The sequence below is a fragment of the Alosa pseudoharengus genome, unplaced genomic scaffold, assembly GCF_046254945.1.
Source record: "Alosa pseudoharengus isolate Yale_2024_CS ecotype anadromous, Long Island Sound unplaced genomic scaffold, YU_APseudo_1.1 YU_APseudo_1.1_scf_5, whole genome shotgun sequence".
In the NCBI taxonomy this organism is placed as follows: Eukaryota; Metazoa; Chordata; class Actinopteri; order Clupeiformes; family Clupeidae; genus Alosa; species Alosa pseudoharengus.
The window spans coordinates 12,813,677-12,840,101 of NW_027468837.1; the positions used below are offsets into that span (position 1 = coordinate 12,813,677).

General features: G+C 40.8%; 1 protein-coding gene across 1 annotated transcript; it reads right to left on the reverse strand.

Moving 5' to 3' along the window:
• Nucleotides 1-3,546: 3,546 nt before the first annotated feature.
• tmt1a.1 (thiol methyltransferase 1A, tandem duplicate 1) lies at nucleotides 3,547-9,339 on the reverse strand. Its single transcript, XM_076268442.1, has 3 exons — nucleotides 8,776-9,339; nucleotides 7,312-7,397; nucleotides 3,547-4,469 (listed from the first exon to the last, which is right to left on the reverse strand). The coding sequence occupies exons 1-3, from the start codon at nucleotides 9,265-9,267 to the stop codon at nucleotides 4,322-4,324; spliced, it is 726 nt and encodes a 241-aa protein (XP_076124557.1). The 5' UTR covers nucleotides 9,268-9,339; the 3' UTR covers nucleotides 3,547-4,321.
• Nucleotides 9,340-26,425: the final 17,086 nt, after the last annotated feature.

Genomic DNA, 26,425 nt, shown 5'->3' on the forward strand with positions numbered 1-26,425 from the left:
TTTAGGACCAGACGTGTGTGAGTAATAAGGTGATTGAAAGAACTGATTGAAGAGTGGAGAAAAAGACATGAATTAAACAGTAATGTCCAGGGTATGCATTCTGTCCTACAGCGTCTTACTTCTCCTGTCTCCTGCATGTGAAACAGCTTGGGGGAAACAACTAAGAGACTTCATGATGACATCTGATAGCATGTAAGACCAAGCTGAACTATAATAGTTACAAACACTTTGATCATGCAGTTCATGTTGTGGTGGTGGTGGTGGTATGTGTGTGTGTGTGTGTGTGTGTGTAGTGGATTGATGGGATGATTTAACAGGTTTTGGATAAACAGTGGTTTGATAATAAAAGTCACTGTGGTTTCCTACAATCAACAAGAAAATAACAGTAAAGCAAAGCTATGACATCACAACAACGTGATTGGTCAAGTTGTAAAGATGGTCCTGAACCAACATTATTCATGGATTGTGCCGTTATTTTTAACTGAGCTGATATTTGGTCACTAGGTGGCAGTTCACCATCTTCTAACAAGAGAGGACAAGCAGCTGGACAAACAGTGCCCTCTGCTAAAGTTCACTAAAAACAGGTATAAAAATCCAACCTTGAAGGGAAGCAAATTGACTTTGAGAAAAATGGAAATGGAAAAAGGAAAATCTCATAAAGAAATAAATATTTTTAACAAAAACACATCGCTCCCAATTGTTGGCATCCCTGATGGTAATACCTGCTTAAGCTCCCTTTGCCAATACTTGTAATATTCTCCCATGACACCCCATAAAGCTGGAGAATTCAAAGCAAGGTATTTAAAGGAGAATTCCGGTGTGATATTGCCCTAATCACATTCCAAAAATAATTCAGTGGAAATGCATGGATTCCAGTTTCTTCCAGTAGCAGCGGAATCCATGCATTTCCACGGAATTATTCTGATCCCTTATCATACCTGTTCATTCTTACTCGTCGCTCGACTTATCGTGACTAAATTCAAGATGGCTGCAAACGCTAAACTTTGTGAAGATACTGTCTGTATAAATCGTCTTGTAAGTAAACTACCAGTGCTTTTTCAAAGTTCTCAATGTCTTGTTTTAAATGTCAGGGCCTTCGGTAGTCTACCAATGAAGTGTGGAGATACATTGGGCCTCGTAAATGGTGTAAAACAGTGATTTATTTGCATGGCTAACCCGATGCCGAAGCACCACCATTGAAAAAGCTGTTGGTAGCATCGGCTAACTAGCGCCAGATTTTGGAGTGCAGGGGACAAACCGAGATGGGCTATGAGACATACGTTCACACTCGGTATCATGTTTCAACACACTTTAGGTCAATATCACACCGGAATTCTCCTTTAAGACCGTCTTTACAAAATCTCCCCAGATTACCTAGGTCCACACTTTGCAGACTTGCAGTCTCCTCTTTGACTCACCCCACTGTTTTTCTATGAAGTTTAGATCAGGGGACTGAGATGGCAATGGTAAAAGCTAGATTTTGTGTTCAGTAAACCATTTTTGTTTTGATCTGAATGTTTGTTTTGGTTAATTGACCTGATGAATGATTCAATCATGACTCACTTTTAGTGTCTTGGCAGAGATTGACAGAATTCCTTTGAAAATGTTCAGGTTTTTCTTGGAGTTCATGATACCATGCACCTTAATTAGGTTCCCAAGGCCTTTGGGAATAAAAAATAGCCCCACAATATCACAGCCCCTCGACCATAATTCTCATTAGGCACAGTAGAGTCATTCTTCTATGTACACCTAAACACCTAAAGTGTAAAGAGAGCAATTTTCATTTCATCTGACAATAGACCACACTTCCAGACAAAGTCACTGTACCATTCAGTAACTCCTGGCGTTTACATTTGTAATTGAATGACAGGACAGGCTTTTACCTGGCATGCCTTTTGAATAATCTATTAGCAGTGAGGTCACTTTTGAAGATTTTTGGGGGGGGACTTGGTGACCCCAAGATGATACCTTTTTCTGTAACTCTCCAACAGTGGTTCTTGTTGAAATGTTTGCCTACCTTACCATCCTTTATACTGTGCATGGGAACAAGATAGCCATAGGTCTTTGTCTAAGCATGTTTGTCACATTTCCAGTTGATTATCGTAAAAGCACCAATTACCGCTGCTTTCGTTCGAAAATTCTAAAACAACGATGTTTTTTAATACTTCAAAATAACATTTGATAAATTAACCTTACATTTTTTCAGTAGCCATAGGTGTGTAGATTTGAACAAAATCTGGTTTGGTTCTTAGCGGGGTTTTTACTGCCTGAAATATCCGATTTTGTTTACCACGCTCAGAGTTTAGTTCTGGGCTGGTGGGTGCCTATTTCCGCCCTTTCACACAGCACATCAACGGTTAGACCGAGAATTCTCGTCACAAATCAAAATTCAACTGGAGCTCCAAGCGGATTTGTAGGCCTACTACACACAGCCTTACAACACTGTTTACAGCTCTTCAAGTCACGGTAAAATCTCATTTTTGGGTACATAGCTAATTTAGATACACTTATGGTGTGGGTGCTTGCATTTCTTTAGGAATTCGCCGTCTTGGTTTGTATAGAAATTAATATTAAGTGACACATACACGGAAATAGAGGACGGGCGGTAATAGGTGACGTTCCGATAGAACCTTTTGATCATTGTTTTAACTGTAAATACTGTATAGGCATTTTCAACAAAGTACCTAGTTTGCCATTCCCTGACGTACAAATGTTAACACACTTTCTTTTTATTTAAATTTAGTGTATCCTATTGTCTTTCCAATGTTGAAAAATGACTAGAGGATTTAGCCTCTGTGTCACTTTATTTTCATACCTTTGTGAAAAAGAGAGTCATGAACTACTTCTGAAGTTCACAGACACTCTGATTAACTTAGAAGTTGAAATTAGATAGGGAAATGCTTCTGTTACATTTTGTATAAGATTTTTCTTGGGGTGCCAATAATTGTGAGCAACATGTTTTTGTTTTCATTGTGAGATTACAATAAATTGGCAAAAGATTGTTTTTTATCCCTATTTTTAATCAACTTTATCAAAGTCATTATATAGAAACATCACACTAGTTATAAGAAGTATTGCACTTATAGGATAGGCTATGCCATTTTTATCTTAATAAGGCTCTGAGACTGTTGATCAGCTTTGTTCTAAAGAATGTTTGATTCAAGTTCAGCGTGTGCTTTTGCGAACTATTTGTTTCTCACCAAAAGCCACGACGAAACGGTAACAAATAGGCTATAGCCTAGGCTATGTAGGCTAAAGAGTCACATCGTGGGGAGTTTATTGTTTCGTTTTGGCAAGTAGCCGTGTAATAAGCGGGATAATGTAAAGAACGCCGCTGCGCGTCGGGGTCCGGTTCACCCTGTCGGGACTTATTTTCCCAATAATGACCGGCGTTCTAGCCTATACATTATCCCTTACTTATAACACCTTAAACAAGTAAGATACAAAAACAGGATATTACTGTGTATAACAATTTGTAGATGAAAAACACATCATTTGTTAGGCCATGTCATTTGAAAGACATGGTATGAATGACAAAACCAAATACACTGTCAAAAATACACTTTATTGCTCACCACCTCAAACAAGCACTAAAACTCGGCAGCACACAAAATCTCGTAAAAAATCCAATCCACACATTGCTTTAATGTACAAAGAACATAAATAAATTATCTTAACTGATTTAGTATTTGATGCTGGCAAAACATTGTTAATACTTGAACTCAGTGGTGTAGTCTAGTTAGCTGTAGTGGATATACTGTGATGTAGTAGTTAGCTGTAGTGGGTATACTGTGATCAACCCCAAATGTTGATACGTATCCTGTATACGGAGATGGTGATGCTGTTTAAGTGGGTAAACTGCGTAGTCCTGCATATCACGTCGACTACGCCACTGCTTGAACTCAACACTACTCCTGGAGCAGTGTTGGACCATGACCCCTAATAATGGACCCCTCGTTGTTGATTGGCTACCATAATGTAGAATGTAATGTAAAACAAGCCATTTTGTTTTCCACTTCTGCACAAACACGGTACACACTGACTGGACGGACATGACATATTAGCTGAATTTAAAAAAATTGTTTAATGGATCATAATCAAAGGCTACTGTTTCAAATGTGATTAAAAAGTGGTGGAGCAACAGGAATTAAACGGACAAGGAGAGATGTTGTCATGCAGGAGCTTGACACAACTGAACAAGCTTTCTGATGAGATTTGTTAGCAGGTACAACTAAGCTGAATATACCTGTAGTCAAGTTGAGTTACAAACACTGTTATTGTGCAGTTGTGTGTGTGTATGCAGTGGTGTGTTGATGCATGATTATTTAACAGCATACCCCACAATGTGTGGCTTGATAATGAAGGTGATGGGTGCCTGGATGTGCCGCAGGTTCACCTGGCTGAATCCCGCATTTTCGATGCACTCCCATGTTGGACGAGTCGTTTGACAGCCATCACCAAAGTAGTACCTGAGACATTAAAGCACAATGTAAGAATTCGTACCGGTAGACTTCATTGAAACCCTGCATGCTTTTTCAACATGTAGGGTTCCATGACAGTCTATCAGACTGCCTTGCATGTTGGAAAATTACAGTAGAGGTACCCAGTATATCAAAACATTTTATTCCTGCAGGGTACACCAAAGCTATATAGTGCATTACTAGGCACTCCAGCCACACAATGGCATGCCAGAGGCACCATTATCCCTATTGTAAGTAAGGGTACCTTCAAATCGAGTTTGAAGTTGTTATTATTATTATTAAGATATTAAGAAGAAGAAGTATTTATTAAGATAAAAATATATGTTTCTTTAATACACTGTGGCTACTGTAGACCATAAAGAGGCACATCTGTATATAAACAACAACAGGTACTGCGGGCCATCTACAGTGTCCAGTGAAAGTTACATCCCTTAAGGCCTCATAATGAGAGAATTTGGCACTTAGCACTTGTCGTCACTTCAATTCAATTCAATTCAAAATCACTTTATTCATCCCCGAGGGGCAATTCAATGGCACAAAGAGCAGCATATTCCACCTCGTACAGTACATCATCAATAAAATAAGTTAATAAATGATATATAAAAAAGGGGCAAGGGTATGGGATGAGTGCAACAGTCATCAATCTACTGAGTGTTGTAGTATAGTCCAAAGATCAGGGGGGGTGGGGTGTAGGGGAGGCTTGGAGTTTAGGAGCTGGACAGCCCTGGGGACAAAAGTCACCTTCCTCTTTTGGGTCATACAGCCATGACAATGGAGTCTGCGTCGTGAGGGGAGCTACTCAAACATAGGGAACATGACGTGATGTATCACGACCTTTCCACATACTGGATACCCTTTTAGTGTCAATCTCCCTATTATAAATCAGTGTGCCATTAGAACGATTATGAAGCCGTTATTTTCAAGATGCCTACCCAAGATGCCTGGTACAGGCACAGAGGGTCAAAACATGGCAACTACAGCATGCCACAAGCACACCAGAAAAACGTCAGATATTTAAAAAAATATTATATTGCATATTTTCAATATCCCTCTCCCGTTTTATATGGGTCATTTATTTAATGTAGCTCTTTTACACTATTGTGTCTATTGGCCAGTCATTATTGTATACTTTTCTGTTCTGTTATTCCTGGTATGGGGATGTAACGATTACCGGTGTAACGGTAAACCACAATAAAAATATTGACGATAACAATTACCGTTTTCATTTCAAATATCATAATTATCACGGATGATTACCACGGTGTGGAAACTGTGTGTTTAATCCTTCCCAGCCTAATCCGAGCCTGCTTTTGACATAGGTCTGGTACAATGAAACAAAACTGGTACCCTACTGATTCTGTTGTCTAATTGATGGATTTAACAGCGATTCAGATTAGGCTACACCTGCTTTTATCATGTAGCCACTCTGTGTCTTTTTATGCTCTTCCACATTAAATACATTCCACTCACTTTATCAGGAGAATACCGTGGCCTAATAAGTTTTATTTTGAACACTTACTGGGTCTCACTCATTGGATCCAAATAACAGAAATAGCAAACTCCAAGTCATGGTAGGGTAAGTTAAGCTATAACACATACAGTAGCCAATTAAACATGACCAAGGAAAAAGTGAACGGGACAACACACAATGCCACGGTAACATTATGCTATGAATTAAAGGAATTATCCGGAGTAAAATGCACTTTAGATCAATTTACGGATGATTGGGAGTACATACGTTGAGTTGACATCCAAATCATGTCATTCGGATGTGTTTTGAGAAAGTTCGATGTTACCATTTTTAGTCAAAGCTCGTTAGCGTGGAAGTGAGAAGGGCATATTATTTCGCCGCTACAAAACGCTATTTTTATACCTCTTCTACAGTTCCAAACAACATTACACTTACGTGGTAGTGAGTAGAGGGTCCCTAAAGCCAAACCGAAGTATCCCGAGGTCTTTATGTGGTCGGATAGAGAGTCCAGAATGAATTTCATCAAGCCAGTACCTTTCCGGAAATGTTGCCATCTTTGCTGCCATCTTTAGGGGAAAGTCCGTAGGAGTCGATTGCCAAGTGTGCTCTGGAAATTCCCAATTTCGTCGCCGTTTAAAAAAATAAAAAAAAACATAGTCCAGTATTTCTTTTGAAATTTAAATGAAGTTGTATGGACTGGACTATGTTTTTTTTTTTTTTTTTAAACGGCGACGAACTTTCTCAAAACACATCCGAATGACAAGATTTGGATGTCAACTCAACGTATGTACTCCCAATCATCCGTAAATTGATCTAAAGTGCATTTTACTCCGGATAATTCCTTTAAGAATGCTCAGCTCAACCAGGTTTGTTTGTGCAGTCAGGATGTAGGCCTATGAATGTGAAAACGAAAACATGCCCTCCTCCAGTAGCAATAGGCCACCTTAAAATGCACCAGAATAATGGAATCGCATCTACTCAGTAACAATTCAGCACCCAGCATTCAGCACCCCCTCTATGAGCACCCCCAGGTGAAAATGAGTTCCAGCGTCCCTGGTTAAAAGCACTCTTTTTTTGCACTTTTGATAAGGATTTGCCTATATTTTTGTAATATAATAAACACTGTCACACTTTTTGAAACTATTTCAGCTTGTGTAGGCCTATCAGTGCTTTCTGAACATATTGAACACACTTTTAAAAATACTGTGATAATTCCGAAAAACATGATAATTTTGGTCACTATAACTGGTTAAATTTTCATACCGTTACATCCCTATTCCTGGACTCGCTTAATGATAAATAAATAGAATAAAGAAATCCCAAGAATATCCAAGTCATGTTTGGTGTGTGATGGCGTACCACAGAGGTTGCAGAACATGCTGGCAGAAGTACGTCCAGCTGGAGGGGTCGGCGGCCACGTGCTCCAGGAAGAAAAACGCACCACCCTTAAACAAAGAAATACACACACACACACACAGACACACAGAGTCAATTTTGTGCTTGATGTGCATCTAATATTAGCTGTACTTTGCAATGTGTACTTAAGTTTGAGGCCATATCCACACACACACACACACACCTTTTGCCATGTCGCCTGTCCTGAGGTAATGTGTCATGTTGTGAGTAATCTTTGTTCTGACTTACTGGTAAAGATAAGGATTATAAAATCAGGGAAAATACCTTTCCCTCATTCACCTCACCTGTTTGAGACAGTATTTGACAGGCCTATTGGTGTCTCGCCCAACAAATTATGTTTGTATTCAGGTCAAGGCAGTGGATTTTTTATCCACAGCAGGAATATAAGGTCTGACACAAGCATATATCAAAAGGCCATAGTTCACGTTATCACATTGACATGATGACAACGTGAATTACCTTCATAGATCAACAATTGTAATGATCTGACGTGTTTATTAATAATACTGCCATTTTACTGTATTTACTGTATTTTAATATTAGATAAATAACACCCTAGATGTCATTCATACACATACTTACAAATTCATTCCTGATTTAGGTGATATTCATTTCTATTCATATATTCAAATACAAAACTATTATGGCATTTTGCTTTCTGACAAATGGTTATTTGACTAATGGCTTAACCAACTGTCAAATAACTATTTTCAGCCTATGAAAGAGCATAGGAAGGAATAGTGTTGAAGGTTCTGTGTAGTTTTAAAGAGCCTGGATTTAAAAAAGGAATTGGCTGTTCAATGGAGGTGGGCCTTTTTTGAAATAGCGCATAAAAAACTTGACAAATGTAGGAATAAACCCTTGTGATAAATTTGATGAATGGAGAGAGAAGAGACATTTTTCCTAAATTGCCCATACCCTTTTAGGGTCTGGGTCTGGTAGGCCTAATAATTAATGCAAATACGATTCTATTCCCAAGGACTACCCTACTCCCCTCTCGCAGTCTGGACAAAGTCAGAACAGCCTGGTACAACAGTGTTACATTCCCAACTATTCGTATAAGGAGGCCGGCGTGTGTGTAGGCCTACGTGTGAGTCAGTGTAGTAGTGGCTGATGACGGTTAATAATAGACGCAAAAGGGAAAAGTTTTTGTAGCCATCTGACAGTAGAATTAGCCTATAGTTTCTTTGCCTCCAGAGGGCGTGATCTTGACATATGGCTAAACTAATTTAGTCGGATTAATCGTTCATGGTTTCAGTCTCGTCTTTTGAACTGACGTGTGACCGGCCTGATGTACTTCTCTAAAAATCTACCTGGAGATACCCTTCAGTTATTCATTGCATGTATTTACGCATTAGTAAATACATGCAATCTATTTAGGCGAGAGGCCCACAAACTGATACTTACAGGTCGAAGTACTCGTTTGGCCTCTTTCAGCACGCACCCAGTGTCGCGGACAGAGCAGAGCACGAGAGTGACCACAGCCACATCTACAGAATTGTCAGGTACTGCGTGCAAGTCCTCTCCGGTCGCGACCACAAACTTGTCATACACTAGGTGGTCGTTTTTCGCCATGTTCTTCTGTAGATAATCCTGAAAATGAGGGTTAGGGTCTGTGCATATCACCTTGCAGCCAGTTGGATAGTGCTCAAAGTTGGCCCCAGTGCCACAGCCAATCTCCAGAATTGTCAGAGTGCCATTCGATGGTCGAAATTTGTCCAAAGCCCGAAAGAGTTCTCGTTTGTGTTCATTCATTTTACTGTTATAATTGAAAGTGATTCTGTAAACTAAAAACGGAAATACGCGCTTGTACAGTGAGTATAGACCCACCAGCTCCGCGATCTGTAGCGGCAGTGTTAGTATCTTAAACACAAGCGTGCACAGGTGCATCAACAGCATTTTGGCTACCTGATAGATCCCTTGCCTATAGAATAAACCCTGTGGAACTGGCACCTTGCGAGAAAGAGTTTATTTCTTCAGCAGGAGGGCGTGTCGTGAACTGCAACCAATCCGGTCAGCTGATACTATCTTGTTGCGTTAGCGATATTATCCACTAGATGGCGCATGAATATCTGTTATATAACTTGGAAAAAGTCCTAGTCATCGTCTGTTGGTAGGCCTCTGGCTGCCGTGCAACGGTTGATACAACCCTGATGAATGCCTCTCCGATTGGAAATATAGGTCTTTCGGGCCCCCACCGTCGACTTCAAGGCAGCGCTGCCTAGAAGGCGCTAGGGTTAATGTTAGGGCCAGAGTTAATGCAAGGCAGCACTGCCTTGAAGTCGACAATGCGGGCCCAAAACACCATCAACCCTGATTGGAGGTTCCCATTCTATCTGTTACAGTAAAATGTATAGTGTTCAAAGTTTAATTCAAGTTAATTGTAAAGCAAATCTAAGACTCCAATGAAGAAACCAGGATCAGATTAAGTGTGTATCCCGAGTGTGAAGATGCTGAATGCAATCTTCCCTGTTTTAGGACACTGTTTTAATTTAATGCTCTTTTGCACATGTACCTGTCAGGCTGTTAGCTTTGTAATAGTCTGCAGGTGAGGATAATTGGTTAATTGGGCCAAACCCACTCTGGTGCACTTATGTTCAGATTAGGCCTCTTTTCCGCGGCTGCCCGCTGCCAGCGTCCGTTTTACATTTTAATCGTAAATTGAATAACAATTTGTGAATAAGACAATAATAGCACAATGAGTGTTATTGTGTTATTCACACAAACACACACACATTTATGAAAAGAAAATAATATTCTAACACACATACACACGTTATGCTATGTTACACATAGTTTCTCCAAAAGATCATGTCTTGCTGTGTGTGTGTGTGTGTGTGTCTGTGTGTGTTAAAAGAAAGTGGATTAGACCAGTTAGCCTATAGCTAGCCTATAGTTAAAAGGGAGATTTTCCAGTGTGCTTCCAATGAATGATACTGAACTAGGCTAACAATGTCAGACTGGGTTATTGCAAGCACAGTGAAGAGCAGGGTATGTATCTCTTTTACCTAACTCTAGGGTAGGCCTATGGTAAATAAGAGTAATTTTCAAAAGGTTGCCGTGTTGTTTTCGGTCTTCCCAATACCTTTACATGCATAATATACATGACAACTGTAGCACCATCTACTGATGGACTTTTAAATACCATACAAACAGTGATTCTTTTCACAAGTTTAAATTTACTCCACAATCAAAAGAAAGCCTGTGATGGGAATGGAAAGCTGTTCATACCTCAAACCAAAGGTATTCTGATATTTTTGATATTGTGTTTTCTTTCGAATTCAAAAATGTACAGTACCCTCCAGAATTTTTGTCATTGGTAAAATTGACTAAAAACAGGTATAACAATTATCTTTTGGTAATTTATTGTAATCTCACAATGAAAACAATAAGGGAAACCTTGAAGGGAAGCAAATATATTCTGAGAAAAAAGAGAATCTCATAAAGAAAGAAATATTTAGGTAGCAAAAACACGTCACACACAATTATTGGCACCCCTGCTTGTAATATATTTGATCAATGGCAATGGCAGAAGCTTGACTCTGTGTTCAGTAAACCATTTTTGTTTTGATCTGGATGTTTGTTTTGGTTCATTGACCTGATGATGAAGGATCCAATCATGACCCACTTAATGTCTTGGCAGAAATTGAAAGATTTCTATTAACATTTTCAACATTTTCCTGGGGTTCTTAATACCATGCACCCCCAAGGCCTTTGGGAATAAAAACAGCCCCACAATATCACAGCCCCTCCACCATAATTGTCATTATGCATTATGCAATTGTCATCACAATTTTCATTTAATCTGACAATAGACCACAATTCCAGACAAAGTCACATTCAGTAGCATTCAACTCCTGCCGCTTACATTTGTAAAGGAACGACTTTTACCTGGCATGCCCTGTAAATAATCTATTAGCAGTGAGGTCACTTTTGGATTTGTTGGGGAACTTGGTGACCCCAAGATGATACCTTTTTCTGTAACTCTCCAACAGTGGTTCTTATGGAATGTTTTCCCTCTCTTCCCAACCTCCCTACTTTTTATTATTGTTTTAACTGCAAATATGGATATTTTCAACCAAGCACCCAGTTTGTATAGCCATTCCCTGACTTACAAATGTCAACACACATTCCTTCTATTTAAAGGAGAATTCCGGTGTGATATTGACCTAAAGCAGTGGTCCCCAAACTTTTTCTTCCGAGGGCCAGCTCACTATGCCTGGCTCTAAGAGAGGGCCAGAGACTCGGAGTATATTAGTAACCATAAATAGCTTAGTGCTGTGAACAACAGCAGTCTACCTTAGTTGAATATTCTATTACATTTAATCATAGGCTACTGCAATTTAATACCATTGTTAGCTGTGTTTATATTGCAATCATGCCATATCAGTGTAAAATGTAGCTCAAATGAAATAATACTAATAAAAAAATAGCATTCCCAAAAGTATTAGCAGGGAGTCCCAAAAGTGTATTTTATTCAAAATGTGTGAACTCTGAACTCTGTGTCTTTGCATACAGCTCAAGTTGTGAACATGCAATATCCTACAAATAATTTGAAGTTCTCAAACTATGAGAGTTTTATGAAGTGCTGGCAAAAACATCTGAAATGACCACCTTCACTCACCGCCAAAACAACCACCAGTGGACAAAAATAGTATTACATGTGTACTGTTAAGACTCGCCATAGAGAATGAATGGGGGAAATTACGGAGGTTATAGTTTGACGATGTCGTACTCCTGTGCGGGCCAGATGCTATATACCACGGACATGTTTTGGGGGGCCACCCAAAATGAGGTGGCGGGCCATATCCGGCCCCCGGGCCGTAGTTTAGGGACCACTGACCTAAAGTGTGTTGAAACATGATACCGAGTGTGAACGTATGTCTCATAGCCCATCTCGGCTTGTCCCCTGCACTCCAAAATCTGGCGCTAGTTAGCCGGTGCTACCAACAGCTTTTTCAATGGTGGTGCTTCAGCATTGGGTATCTTCACGAAGTTTAGCGTTTGCAGCCATCTTGAATTTAGTCACGATAAGTCGAGCGACGAGTAAGAATGAACAGGTATGATAAGGGATCAGATTCCAAAAACAATTCCATGGAAATGCATGGATTCCAGTTGCTGCTACCGGAAGAAACTGGAATCCATGGATTTCCACAGAATTATTTGTAATTACTTGTAAGTAAACTACCAGTGCTTTTTCAAAGTTCTCAATGTATCGTTTTAAATGTCAGGGCCCTCGGAAGTCTACCAATGAAGTGTGGAGATACATTGAGCCTCGTAAATGGTGTAAAACAGTGATTTATTTGCATGGCTAGGCCGATGCCGAAGCACCACCATTGAAAAAGCTGTTGGTAGCATCGGCTAACTAATGCCAGATTTTGGAGTGCAGGGGACAAGCCGAGATGGGCTATGAGACATACATTCACACTCGGTATCATTATCAATATCACACCGGAATTCTCCTTTAAATTTAGTGTATTCTCTTGTCTTTCCCATGTCGATTACTAGGGGATTTAGCATCTGTGTAATTTTATTTTCAGACCTTAGTAAAAAAGAAAATCATGAACTACTTCTGAATGTTCACAGACACTCTAATTAACTTAAAGAAGTTGAATACAAATAGGAAAATGCTTCTGTTACATTTTGTATATAAGATTTTCTATGGGTGCCATTAATTGTGGGCGACGTGTTTTTGTTAAAAACATTTATTTCTTTATGAGATTTTCCTTTTTCTCAGAATAAATTTGCTTTCTTTCACGTTTGGATTTTCCTCATTGTTTCCATTGTGACATTACAAGAAATCACCAAAAGATTATTTTTTTATAGGCTACCTGTTTTTAGTCAACTTTAGCAGAGTTGCCAAAAATTCTGGCGGGTACTGTATCATGGGTTATGTTATTCACTCCTGATACTTGAATGGGGCCCCTTAGTCAAATAACACAGGTCATGCTATGTGTGATATTCATGCTTTGGAATTGGCATCTTTTTCACAGCAAGTTGGCTTAAACCTGTTGATGGTAATGGCATATTTGTAAATCCCAATCTGTCCATTTCTTTCCACAAAACTCACAAGAAATCATTATTTAAGGGGTTATTTTTCAAATGTTTCTACCAGGAGGACATGCCCCCGGACCCCCATTGCTTAGCTGAGTTACAAACTTTCTGAGCTTGACTGGTCCCCCGCCATGTCTCTTCCCAGGGGCCCAGTGGCTCATACTCCATCCATGCTTAATATAGCCTTTTGTGTGGGGTTGGGGCCCCATGTCGTGAGATATGTGCCCTTTTTTTTTTTCGCCCCTGTCCTTCAAAAAGTATAAGTCCGCCACTGATCAAAATACATCAGTTAGCTAATTTGTCCGTACTGTTATAGCTGGTTCTGGCAGGTGTAACGAAAGAGGTCAGTCTTGTGTCATGTCACATGTCATGAAAATTGTATAGCTACTGTAAACTGATGCTAATCTGATTTACCTAATTAGGTCCAGTTGTATTGGTATAGTTATTACACGTACAGATGCCCATATTTTTCTAGTTACATATACTAGATAACCAAAATATTTTACTTGATTCCCTATAAAGTATAAGAAGGAGTGGGGTACAGATGTGATGTTTTATTTTGTGTCTTACAATTATATACTAGCAAAAACAACCCAGAGGCTAAAGAAATCAATCAGATAGGGTTAAAGTATGCACAGCAAGACAAGACTTGAAGGTCTCTATTCTTCTTCTTCACGTGTTATTAAAAATGTTCATAAAAAATATGCTTCCAATATATGATGGCCAAGCGGGACATGCCTGCTGAGTTCCGGACACTTCTGGGATGCACAGGCTTCTCTCCAAGATCGAAACCTCAAGCCTTAAGTCATCCGCTTCACTCAGGATTCCTCCCCTGTGATGGCAACGCTGCTGCACAAGCCACTCTCCCTGGCCGAGGAGAATTGATTAATTTTGGGTGCAGTTGGTCCGTAAAGCTCCTCTTCCTCTTGGTCTCTGGGAGAGTGCCCACATTCCAATGCTCTGAGGCGCTCATGGCTCTGTCTTGTCTCTATCTTACCCTGCTCTCCCCACCTGCCTGCATTCACAAGTGGCACTCATCACCTGTGTTTGTTACAAGTTTTAACTATATATATTATGTACTCTATAAAGGTGCCGCATCATTTGTAATGCCAGACACTTTACAGATTAAGTTAAATAATAATAATAATTAGAAGTAAATAACAATTAAACAAGTTTGAAGTGCAAAGAGGAAAGAGGTTAAGTAGTGGTACTGTACATATGCTACATAAGGGCCCTTGGAGCAATTCTAGGTACAGTAAAGTGCCTTGCTCAGAGGCACAATGGTGCTAGCTCCTGAGATTGAACTCTAAACCTTCTGGTGTTTCACTTGATTGGCCAGATCTTGAAAGACTAGAACCACCACAAATCCATGATTAGCTTACCTTGTGATAATATGAAGATTTAGCTAAAACACAGTTACAAGATCAACATTTTTAGCATGTACTGTAGTTTTTGTCTTAGGAAAAATCCAACTTTTGTTGAAAGAGTATTGCCATTGTGCTTCCCCCCGTAACAACAGAACAACCTAAGATCACAGGACTTTCTTCTCCTCTTTCTTTGTCAGTGTGACTTATTGTGCACATCCTCTGAATCTCACAACATGTGGAGGTACCCAGCCAGGCAGCTCTCTGTCCTCCTGATCCAGCACTCTCTGTGATGCTTTGCCAGCGGTGTCAAACCTAAAGAACCAGGGATTAACATGCAGAGCCCTAGGTGTCCAATACCAATTGAAATACAGTACGCTCTCTGTCCAGGTCAATATGAAATGACTAGATGTAATAGAGAGTATATTCTAGCCATGTAACATCCAGTGGTCTGTTAGTAACTGGGTATGTTTTGTCTACCCTTACTGACTTCCTGGTGTTTCTTTTCTGTTTCTGTCTTAGCGGCAGAAGACCAGGGCTACTTGGGCCAGCTTGTAAGAGTGGTCGTGGGACCGTCATGAATGAGGTGCATTAAGCAGCACCCCACCACCCAAGTGTTACAACATTACAGCTTTTTGACTCAACTCACCTGAGACATCTGAGTCTGTAAAACCATCCTATTTGTCCCCTCATATCCGTCCTGGCTCCATGTCTTTCTGACTGATGTCAGTGGGTTCTAATTTTCTTGAAGGGCAGTGACAAATGTTGGGGAAGGAGCAAAGTATCTTATCCATGAATTTAAGCCATTCTACTATATATTATAACATGGAAGCGTATTCTAGTTTACTACTTTTACTTAGCACAAGTTATTTCTGATAGCGTCATTTATCTATCAAGTGATAAACTCTAATAATTAGAAATAGTTGGTTCTGGGTAACATTTCGTAGGATATATTTGTACAGGTAAGGCTCAATTTTATATATAAAAAGATAACAACGAGGTAGATCGCTAAAGTTACACTACACAGCTTATGAATTCTACCCAACATTGTACTCTCCTCATGGACTGAATGTTAAGGACTACCCTACCCTGCTTGACTAACTCCTTCATCCTTTCTACAGCTCAGGTTCTGTGGGTACATTATGTGTACAGTGTGCTATCTCCTCCATAATATGGGAAAATACTCTTATTTCAAATACTCTTTGATTTGGCCATCAAAGGATAAGGCCTACTAGATTCAGCTTGCACTTTTCACCTCTGGGGGCACACAGCTTAACAAACAAAACCAGGGGATTTATTGTTTTTCTTGCCAGAGAATTCACTTTTTTTGTACAGCACAAAGTATTAATGCAGAAGTTTGTATTTATAATTTTTACCTTTTTTATGTAGCCCTTGTCCTTGGGTGGGTGGTAAAACTGGTCGCTGAGTCAATTCTCAGCCAGTGCTGTCCTTCCAATAGGCATTATACAGATTGTGAGAGAGTAATAAAATTACCATCTCCATTTCCATTCATTTCAATGGCAATTTCTAAACTAGGCAATTCAGCTCATGACCATGTACGATATGTGTGCAGGTGCAAATGTTTCATGGCGCTTAGCTCTAAACTTCAGATATGAAGACCTATACATGCTACATGTTTCTACACATGTTCAGTTAAAGGTTAAATTATTTGGCATATGTGTTTTTTCAAAGTGACTTACAAAATATTGATATTTAAATATTTAGATGTCCAGGGTAGGGTGATGGAGTTGAGCAGGGGAGTCCCAGAGCCCCACCCTAAGACCTGTTTCAGTGGAATTAGCAGCATCCTTGGCAGAGAGGGTTGGAGCGGAGTATTCAAGGGCCTCTGGGCTTGAGACACTCCCATCTTTTATAGCGAGGCAATATGGTGGAAATTATGGAAAAATCCTACAGTTTGAAGAGAGACCAACAGATTCCTCACAAGATGGCAGTGAGGATAGGAGCAGGCTTCACTCAATGTGTATACTTTAAACTGGATAGTTATGCGCATATATACGCATACACATATGCATAGTGCGGCCTCTCTCCTACTTTATATACTCACAAGATGGCAAACATCACCGCTATGCCAGAAGAGTTGTGTTCTAGAATAGTGGAGCTGTCCATGGTGCCGAAGAGCACTGTGGAATTGTGGTTTGGGTGGGATACAGCCCAATGACTGTAACCCTATATTGGTAGGCCTACAGCCCAGTGGCCTACCATTAATGCTACCACATCATAGTCAAATGGTTTCAAGGGGTTCAATGGTTTCAATAATTTCTAACCAATTACATGGTACTGCCATCTAATATCAGAGCGGCTGTTGAAAAAGAAATAATCCTTTGTTGTAGTAAAAATAATAATAATAATAATCCCATAGATAAGGAAAATAGGGATCAAACGTTTGCTACTATCACAATGCATTTAGTAGGAATAATGTTCTCAGACATGCTACAGAAATTCTGTGAAGAAACTTAACTGTGTTTAGCATGACTGAGACCAACCAATCAAAAATCCTAGTTAACACAGTCTAACACCTGGGAGAAAGGATGCTTTCCTTATTGCAGGGACACTTAAGGACTGCCCCCCTCTCCTAGCATCCGGACGCTCTGCAGCATCTCTTATTTTTTTCGTTTCTTTGTTGTGGGCATTTCCAGACACTCCCTAGCAAATAGAAGCACTTGCTGACACTCCCTAACAATTTGCTGAGAGTCATCAATTATGCAGGCTCGATGCACGGACCAGGAAGAAAGGTAGCGAATAGCGGCAACAATATGGCGACAACCGCAGTTTCTGACGCGTCTTTCCGGCATAGTTAACTGCGTGACATCTGTACTGGATCTTTCTACACCTGGAAAAAGTAAGTAGGCTGCGACGTTTTGCTGTTGTGGGCTCGAACAGCTTTCTGTGTGTTGGCTTGCCGCGGAGGACTGGCTCCGGTACCTGGACTCTATTGCCGCAGAGCGCAGAGCGGTCTCACGCGCTCAGCATCTTTTCTGCTTGCGGTCGAATGTAATGCGCGCGCCGGCCGTTGGGAGAGAATACGCAGGTAATAACGTCCAAATGCTGGTGTTTTATTTGTGCTTGTTAGCTATGTACTCGTAAGGCTGCGTGGAAACATGAGAAAAACAGGTAAATTAGGGTGTTGGCCTTGCGTTCTGTTGGCTGGCATATCTGTGTCGAAATGTAGAATGTACGCAGATCGCGGGGCAGGGAAGTCCGAGCGTCAAACTTTAATGCGCCTGAATATTGTTCAGACACAGAGGGACGGAGTCATCCAAGAGAGCCATTATTTCTACCCACCATTCATTGTCTGCATTTTTCCTCCACCCCCATCCAAAATTGTGCTATAAGACTTAGGCTGTAACTATGTTCCCCCACCCCACCCCGCCGTTCCCCACTGCTGCCTCTAGATCTGCACGGGCTCGCGGCTTCTTTTGTATGAGTTATTTTTCTTTCCGAGGAATTGGTCTGCTTTTTTGTTGTGTCACTTATTAAAATGACTGCTGCCAGCCGGAATATGAAAGGCGCCATTTAAGATGCCAGACGTCCAGTGTTGTTGGGACAGGGTCTGGCTGGGTTTGGCAGTCCCGTTGCGGAGTGCTGTAGCAGCACACTCAGGTACCGTGAGCGGGTGTGGCTTACCCATTTCATTGCCGTTTTAACTGTCACATGAAAGAAACACACATACACACACGCGCAAGGCGGAAATATCGATAGCCTCGCCTGTCCGCACTGCAAACACACTGGCGCGTTTACCGTTAATGGAGCGGACGTTTGGGATTGACTGACTGACATTACCGTACCTCCCGCGGAAGCTCCACTGCAGTATTTTAGTATGGAGGTGAGGGCCCTGTCCAGGGCGGGCGCCTCGCTATAACCTGCTCTGTCTCGCTTGATTTTTCCTCTCCCTCTTATTTTCTCTCCCTTCTTATTTTATCTTTCTCTCTCGGTCTCTCACACACATTCACGCACACACACACAGGCGAACAGAGTGGTCCCATGACACCGGAGTGCGCAAAACCGAGTAGACACGGGTTCCGTGGTCCAACGAGGACAGCGAGAGGGCAGGGAATAACTCGGGGACCGGGAGTAATTGTTGAAAGGCGATAAAGAAGTTCATTACGTGTTCCCACTCTGACATCGCTTCCACCCTCTCTCCTCACTTCATGGGACTGTAGGCCAGGAAAAGGTGTACATGCATCCTGTGTGTGTGGGTGGGTGTGTGTTTGAGTGATCAATGGTCCATTTTGCCACTCAAAGTCGGTGAAAATTACGTTTTTTTTGGCCCTCTTTGAATACATGAATGAACGGAATTTAGTCATAAGTCAAATCAATCTATTAGAGGCACCACTGAGACACTGTCAGTCTCACACACACATTTTGCTGAAGTGAAAGTGGATGTGTCTTTTTTATATAGTATACATAGGGAAAGCTCTGATGCATTACTTAAGTGTGAGAGGTGTGTGTGTGTGATGTTATGTGTATTATGCATTTTGATTGCTTTGAACCATCATCACGCATATTTCACAACACATCTGCACATTTATTTCAATGCTAATACCTACTGAAAGAAATTAAGATTATCATGTCTTCTGTAAAACATGCTAGAAGTAAGTGGTGCTATATAAATCAATTTCATTTCATTTAATAGAACAAAATAGAACAGGACAGACAACAATGGAATTATATAGAATTCATCTGAGTTCAAATGAATAGAATTGAGAGAGGAGCATGACAGCCGTTTACATATTAGGGTAAGATGGCCTGTTTCTCCTCCACATCGGTTACAATATAGCCTAACTATGCCCTGTGGAAACGGCTTAGCTGTGGTGCTCTGCTCTGCTCTGCTCTGTTCTGCTGTTCGGAGCTGTGGTGCTGAGCTGAGTAGAGAGGGCTTGGTCCCCGTGTTATTGCCCAGGCCCGGCGCTTTTCCTCCGGTCTGCGAGCTGGCCGGCGGCTGCGCTTCTGCGGATTGGCCCGTTGGACGGGACGGGACGGCCCATCTCGTTCTCCTCCACGCCGGCTCACCTTGAGGCAGCATCCGCCGCTGTGGCTCGCATGGGAAGGAGACTTGGAGGTCAGGCTCTGGTAGTCATGTTGTTTCTCCTCTCTCTGTCAGTGCAGCTGCAGGCGTGAGCCGCGCACCGAAGGAAGGCCTTGTCACACACTCTCGTTCCTGTATTTATCTTTAAAATAGGATTCAATGCGGCTTAGTCAAACAGAGCCGTGGTTGTGGATGCACTCTTAGGCTTCTCTTATTTGATTAGCTTTAGATGTTATGTGTGTGTGTGTGTGTGTGTGTGTGTGTGTGGAGCGGTGGGCTTTGACAGGGCATGCTGTGTGGAGAGACAGGCATTGCTATCGTAGGATGATTTACAGGAGGGATCGGTATATTTTTCTCTCTCGGGATGCACCACTCGAGCTTCACACTCAAGATGGTTGGCCAATCTGTAATCGAGAACCATTAGTGGGATTATACAGCACTGGCCCGCATTCCCTGGCCCTTACTGGAAATGACTACCCCTCTGAGCATTATGAATGACTGTGAATGACTCCTGTGACCTAGGAACGACTCCTCCCGTGATTCAGGGTGGCTGTGCAGCAAATTGTGCACGGTGATTTGAGTGCAACTGATGATTCAGCTTTAGTCATGTGACAACATGCGCCTGCATGGCAGGCAGATGGATGTACCACTACCGTAATTATCTGTCTGATCTCCATGCACTTGTCTGTTCACACACTCGATTGAATGGCTAATTAGCTATTAAAGTTCATACATAGAGTTGTTTTTTCTATAGTATCAAATTCAAACTAGCAACCTGTTCCTAAAACTCAAATTTGTATAACATCATAGGCCTACTTTATGTTACATTTTGTTTTTATTTTTGACACAGCTAGAAATACCTCAGTCTCACAATAATAGCATGTTTCTCTCTCTCTCTCTCTTTCTCTCTAGAGAGAGAGAGAGGGAAAGTGTCAGAAATCAGCTCCAAATATATGACGAGCTGTTTGACAGCTTAAATATTATATGTACAGTATGTAAGGTTTGAACTGTAGTTGTTATTTGTTATGGCCATACAAAAAAGGATGGTAAGAATAACTCAAGAATTGTCTTTAATAATAAATCTCTTAAACCTTTCAAATTTAGCATTTCATGAGACTGCACTAAAAGGAAAACATTTTTTTTTTTCAAATTTTGCTTTTTAAAGAACATTCACTATGAAATGTAAAACCAATAGTGAGGTGCTGCAGTGATTGTTAAAAGGATGCAGGGCATACTAGCAGATGCCTATGCCACATTATTAGGTTGGATTTGACAAAGCAATATTTCAAACTTTAGAGTTTAGAACAGTTTAAACCATCCCCTCAAAAATTCTGTTGGACTAGGCATAATTTGCAACTAGTAGATAGGATTTGATGTCTTTTAACTTTGAATTCCAAAATGCTCTAGCCTGTTAAATATGTTTTGTTTTGAATTAGTGCTGACCATTTTAAGTAGGGGGAGTCAACAACTCTCATCTGCTTATCACAACAGTAACCAGACATAATTATCCTCCATTGGCTATGGAAAGGATTAACTACCAACTATTAAGTAATAAGCACATTTCAAATTTAAGTTCAGATTTATAGTGTTTTACCTAAGCACAAGTTCAGTCCTTGGCTAAAAGGAATACTTATGAATAATACATTGTCAGTATCAATTTTGAAAGTCTGCTGTGTGTTTCATGTTTTTATTTTACTCTATAGCATAACTCTTTTAACCAGCCATCATATTTGCTACTTTTGTTATTTTCATTTCATGCTTTGTTGCTCTTTGTTCTTTATTCATTTTCACGTTTCAGTTTGTCCTCCTTTGTGAAGCTGCTTTGAAAAGTTAAATTGTGAATATTGGCATAAAATTATCTTAAAAACTATTCCTGCTTTTTTCATTTGTAGCTGAAATGACAGGATGATTTGGTGTGATGTGTGCTACAGTGGCAATGCCCCATGGTGTGTGTGGCTGTGTGGGTCTGTTTTCTGTCAGTCAATGCACATTTTTATTTTCTTTTAAAGATGCTATATTTAGGATTTGTAGTTAAACATTTTCTAAAAAAATGACCTAGAAATAGCAAAAGAATATGAAGTCTTTCAGAGTGTCTTTGCTCTGTGTTGCCCAGATATCCACTGAAATTAGCATGCTACCCAGCTAGCTTCATAAGACAATGCATTTTGTAGCAAATAAGGTTTTGTTTTCTTAAACACATATTGCTTCACAACCTGACAGAAATGCAGACGTCTGTGAAGCTTTATAGTCCCTTCAGATGCTGGGTCCGGCTGCTTGGAATTTGTTTCTGTGTTTGGGGACTTCAGCTTCAGTATTGCAGTGTTGACAAATTTGACCATGGCTTTCTGCTTTCAGGGCACCACAAACAGTGAAAGTATTGTTGCTGTCGATGCAAAACCTCACATCTCAGAAAGCAAGTTTTCAGGAAGAGGCCTGAAATAACGATACAAATGTCATTTACAATTAATGTATGTTGACACACTAGGAGCTGTGCTTTCATTTGGAATTGCCCTTTTTAAATAATTTTAGTGTGTTTTTTTATTAGTGCACCATATACAGTAGGGCTCTCTTTTTTCTGGCCATGCAGATTTTCTGACTGGCATTTCTAGATAAACAGTCAGTGTTTGTCAGCAAAGACCATTCAATATTATTGCAGACCTTCATCAGACAGGAAATAGTTTGAACGGTACACTGGGTACACTGGTATGTTTAGAATGTTGTAGAATGAGGGTTCAGATGGAATTTTAGAATCTGTTTCTTGATGAATGCAATAGAATGTTCCAAGCTTACCGGCTGAAGGGTGGCTGTCCATTCAGCCTTTGGCATGCATTTTCCCCATCCCCTTTGTAGAGCTCCAGCCATAGTGACTCAGGGTGTAGCAGTAGCTATGTGAATCAACGCCAGAAATGTAATCTATGATGTTTTGTGGCCTAAGTTAATGAAGCACTTAAATCACTCTTAGGTTGAGTCTGAGAGCGGGGAAAAGTGAGGGTAGACCGGAAAAAGGTCTGGCTCTAGGTGGATGTGGGTCTTCTCTCTCTCTCTCTCTCTCTCTCTCTCTCTCTCTCTCATTCTTGTGGGACAGAGGTGACTGGTATATTTGTGTATGTGTGTTACTTTGGGGTAGACTGATATAGTGTGTGTGTGTGTGTGTGTGTGTGTGTGTGTGTGTGTGTGTGTGTGTGTGTGTGTGTGTGTGTGTGTGTGTGTGTCATCAGGGCATGTGAGAGTGTGAGAGGAGAAGCGCTGGGCTGAGGTGGAGCGTTGTTAGTTTCAGCAGCGAGATGGGGCCATGTTTGGTGATGATGTCTCCTCTAACCTATCCTACCCTGCACCTCTCCTCCCGCTCTACTGAGAGGACAAATGTGCTGCTTTTTGCCTTTTTGGGTTGCAGCGGAATAGCAGCAAATGCTTGGGTCACGTAATTTTATATTTTAACATTCTCAATTAGAATATAGTCAGCGGATGTGCCAGCACCATAGGTCAATCACACAAGCGCCATCCCTGTCCACAGACAGACTGCTTGAGCTCAGGGTGACACAAAAAAAAAGGTTTCTCTACAAAACCACACATTTGCCTTTTATTCCACTAAGCAGAAGCCATACATGGGTATGTACATGGGTGGAGCGTTATCTTAGGTATGGAACAGATGTACACGTACACACTGTGCAATTGTTGAACTCATCCAGCACCACACACCATACACATAGTCTACCAGTCTATTTTTTTATCAGTCATTATATGTGTCTGTTAAATAGTTTGTCAGTGGTATTGAGAAGTACATAAATATAAATACACATTAATTGGTCCGGTGGCTCAAATTGGAATTGAAACTATGTGTATAAATATCAGGTAGATCATTTATTGCTTTCAATACAAAAACAACAAAGGAAAAAACATGCACCTCTAGGAGTAACTGGTTTAATTTCCCCTAAACATGGAAACAGAGGCATAAATATTCATGTCAGTGGGCAGAGCAGTCTTCCCCAGCATATCTGGGGAAAGCGCAGCGGTGTGAGCAGCAGACACAGGCATAATCAGATTGATCTGGTCAAACCCACATTAGATTTAGCTTCTGCTGACTGGCCACTGGGAAAATCTGTGCTGAGTGTGTGTGAGTGTGTGTGTGTGTGTGTGTGTGTGTGTGTGTGTGTGTGTGTGTGTGTGTGTGTGTGTGTGTGCTCCTGTTTCTCTGGCAGCCAGCACAGAGCCGACTGGCCAGCGTGTCACTGCAGCTAAAGCGTACAGCCTCACCGAGGCCAAGGGCTTTTATGACATAAGACAGGACATGAGCCTGTACACTCGTCTACTGGACAGAGACAAGGAAGCAAGGGTGGGTTGAAAAGAAAAGCCTGTTAAAATGTAAATATACAAAGTCAGGAATGTTGTTTTCTTTTCTAGAACCCATTGTGTTTGAATGGTTTGATTTTTATTGTAACATTTAATTCTGAATGAAAGGTCACAGTTCTTGTCAGGGCAGATTTTCATTATTATTGTTGTTTATTTTTGCCATTGTTTGCCTTTATTCCAATAGGACAGTGAAGAGCCAGTGTTAGGTAGATTTTTGAATGCAGTAGTACTGTACAGTAGGTACAGATCTGAGTACGGATGAAGTGCTTGGATAGTTGTTAGAGCCCAGCCTTGTGTTTGTATTTGGATCTCAGGGTAGAGTGGCGGGGGCTAAGGAACACTCTGAGTTGTTGCCATTGGAGGTAAAGGACTCGAAAAGGCACAGTGCAGTATGGTACTAGGTAGTGCAGCGTGTGTGTGTGTGTGTGTATGTGTGTGTGTGTGTGTGTGTGCATAGGTTGAGCTGGACACATGCGTACGCTTTCTTCAGTATGTGTAGGCACTTAGGGAGCAGAATGTATACAGTAGATGCATGTAGGTGCACGTGTGGATCAATGTCACTAGACAGTTAGCCTCCTTTTCCCATAGTGCGCAATGTTTGCTACATTAAAAACCGACACAGGCTGGTGGAGGGTGAAACTGATGCTTTGGAAGAAGAGACAATTTACATGGTGAAGACAAGGGGCCTACAACCTCTTGTCAGATGAACTGATTTAACAAACATGGCAAAACCATGCAACATACAGTATTCTGGTTTGAAAATTATACTGATGTAGGTTGATTGTAAATTAATGAAAAGGTTGGTGGCTGGTGGAGAGTTTATGTATATGTATAGGGCAGTTTATGTCCTGGGTGGGATGTTTAGGACAAAATGGTGTATCATATGTAAGAACAGGGAAGCATAGTGTGGTCTGAAAGATATATTGATTCATTTATAAAGCAGGGCGGTGGCTACAGTATAGCTGATGTAGGTTGTGGTCAGGACCAGCAGTCTCTCCTCAACAAACGGACATTACAAGGGGAGCCACAACAGTAGTGTTGGTGTTTTGCATCTCAGGCAGGCTAGTGCCTGTGAGGTTCCATGTGCAAGGCCTTTCAGTCACCTCTGCCCTCCCCACGCATTCTCATACATGCCCACCCAGGGGGAGCCGTAGTGCACTGGTGGCATTGGCATCCTGCACCACATATGGGTCCAGTGCCCGCGGGTACCCTGGTGGAGTACGGCCTGAGGTCATTTCTCAAACCCACTCCTAATCCCTCTCTCTCTCACCCTCTCTGAGCTGCCTCCTCTCTGTCTAAAAAGAAACTAAAAAAAGAAACTGACAAGATCGACTAGATCCTGGTTTATATCTAGTTTTAAATGGTGGTAAGTCAGCCTTTGATATGCTTTAAAGTTATTTGGTCTTCAGACAAAGACTGAGAACCCTGCTTGACTTTGTTTATATTGATAAAATTACTGATTTTGAGGATTTGTCAAGTCAACCTTTAATGTATTATTTTGTTCCTTGAATCCTAAGGTTTATATCAGATTATATTTCATGCATAAATCCAGTAATTTGATTCCATAGTTGACCAGGTTACTATACCAGGTTACAAGTTATGCTGCAGGTTACTTTATGTTTTAATATGTTAGCACAGCCTGTCATAGCCTAACTTGTAAAGTGTAAAACAATCTGATTGAAAGATTACATCCAGCAACAAAAAATTACAGTTCTTTCAAATATGTAGAACAGACTATGTATGTATGTGTTTGCATACTGTATGTGTTTGTTAACTAGCAGCAATATAGCCATGAACACTATTGTATTGTATAGGGTGCAATTACAAACTAATTTCTTTGCTGCAATGCACTGTGTTAAATCCCATATTCAGCCTAGATTTAGTTTGATTTGATTTTAAAAAGTAAATTATTACCAATAGCATTTATCCTAAAGTCATAGATGATGCAATGTCTTAACAAGCTTGCAGCATCTGGTCTCTGCTATATTGATCAGCAGTTTGCATAATACCTCATATTCCACTACGAATAATGACCTGTACTGTATGTACCCCCTGTTGATCTATTACTGTTGTTGTTATAGTGATTATATTTCTAAAGATTATCCTGGTAGGTTGTATGACTTGGATCAATCAAACTACATCATTACTCAGACAGGGCTCGACACACAGGCCAGGTTTTCTCCTCAGTGCGTGACATATTTCTATATTGCACAATATTATATGGTATTACATGACCAGAATT

Excerpts from the sequence above, each read along its gene's own strand:
- tmt1a.1 (XM_076268442.1), bottom strand. The coding sequence starts at position 9,267 with ATGCTGTTGATGCACCTGTGCACGCTTGTGTTTAAGATACTAACACTG. Across the intron at positions 7,398-8,775 it reads CCAAACGAGTACTTCGACCT|GGTGGTGCGTTTTTCTTCCT; the intron begins GTAAGTATCAGT and ends TCTTTGTTTAAG. Across the intron at positions 4,470-7,311 it reads CATGTTCTGCAACCTCTGTG|GTACTACTTTGGTGATGGCT; the intron begins GTACGCCATCAC and ends TTAATGTCTCAG.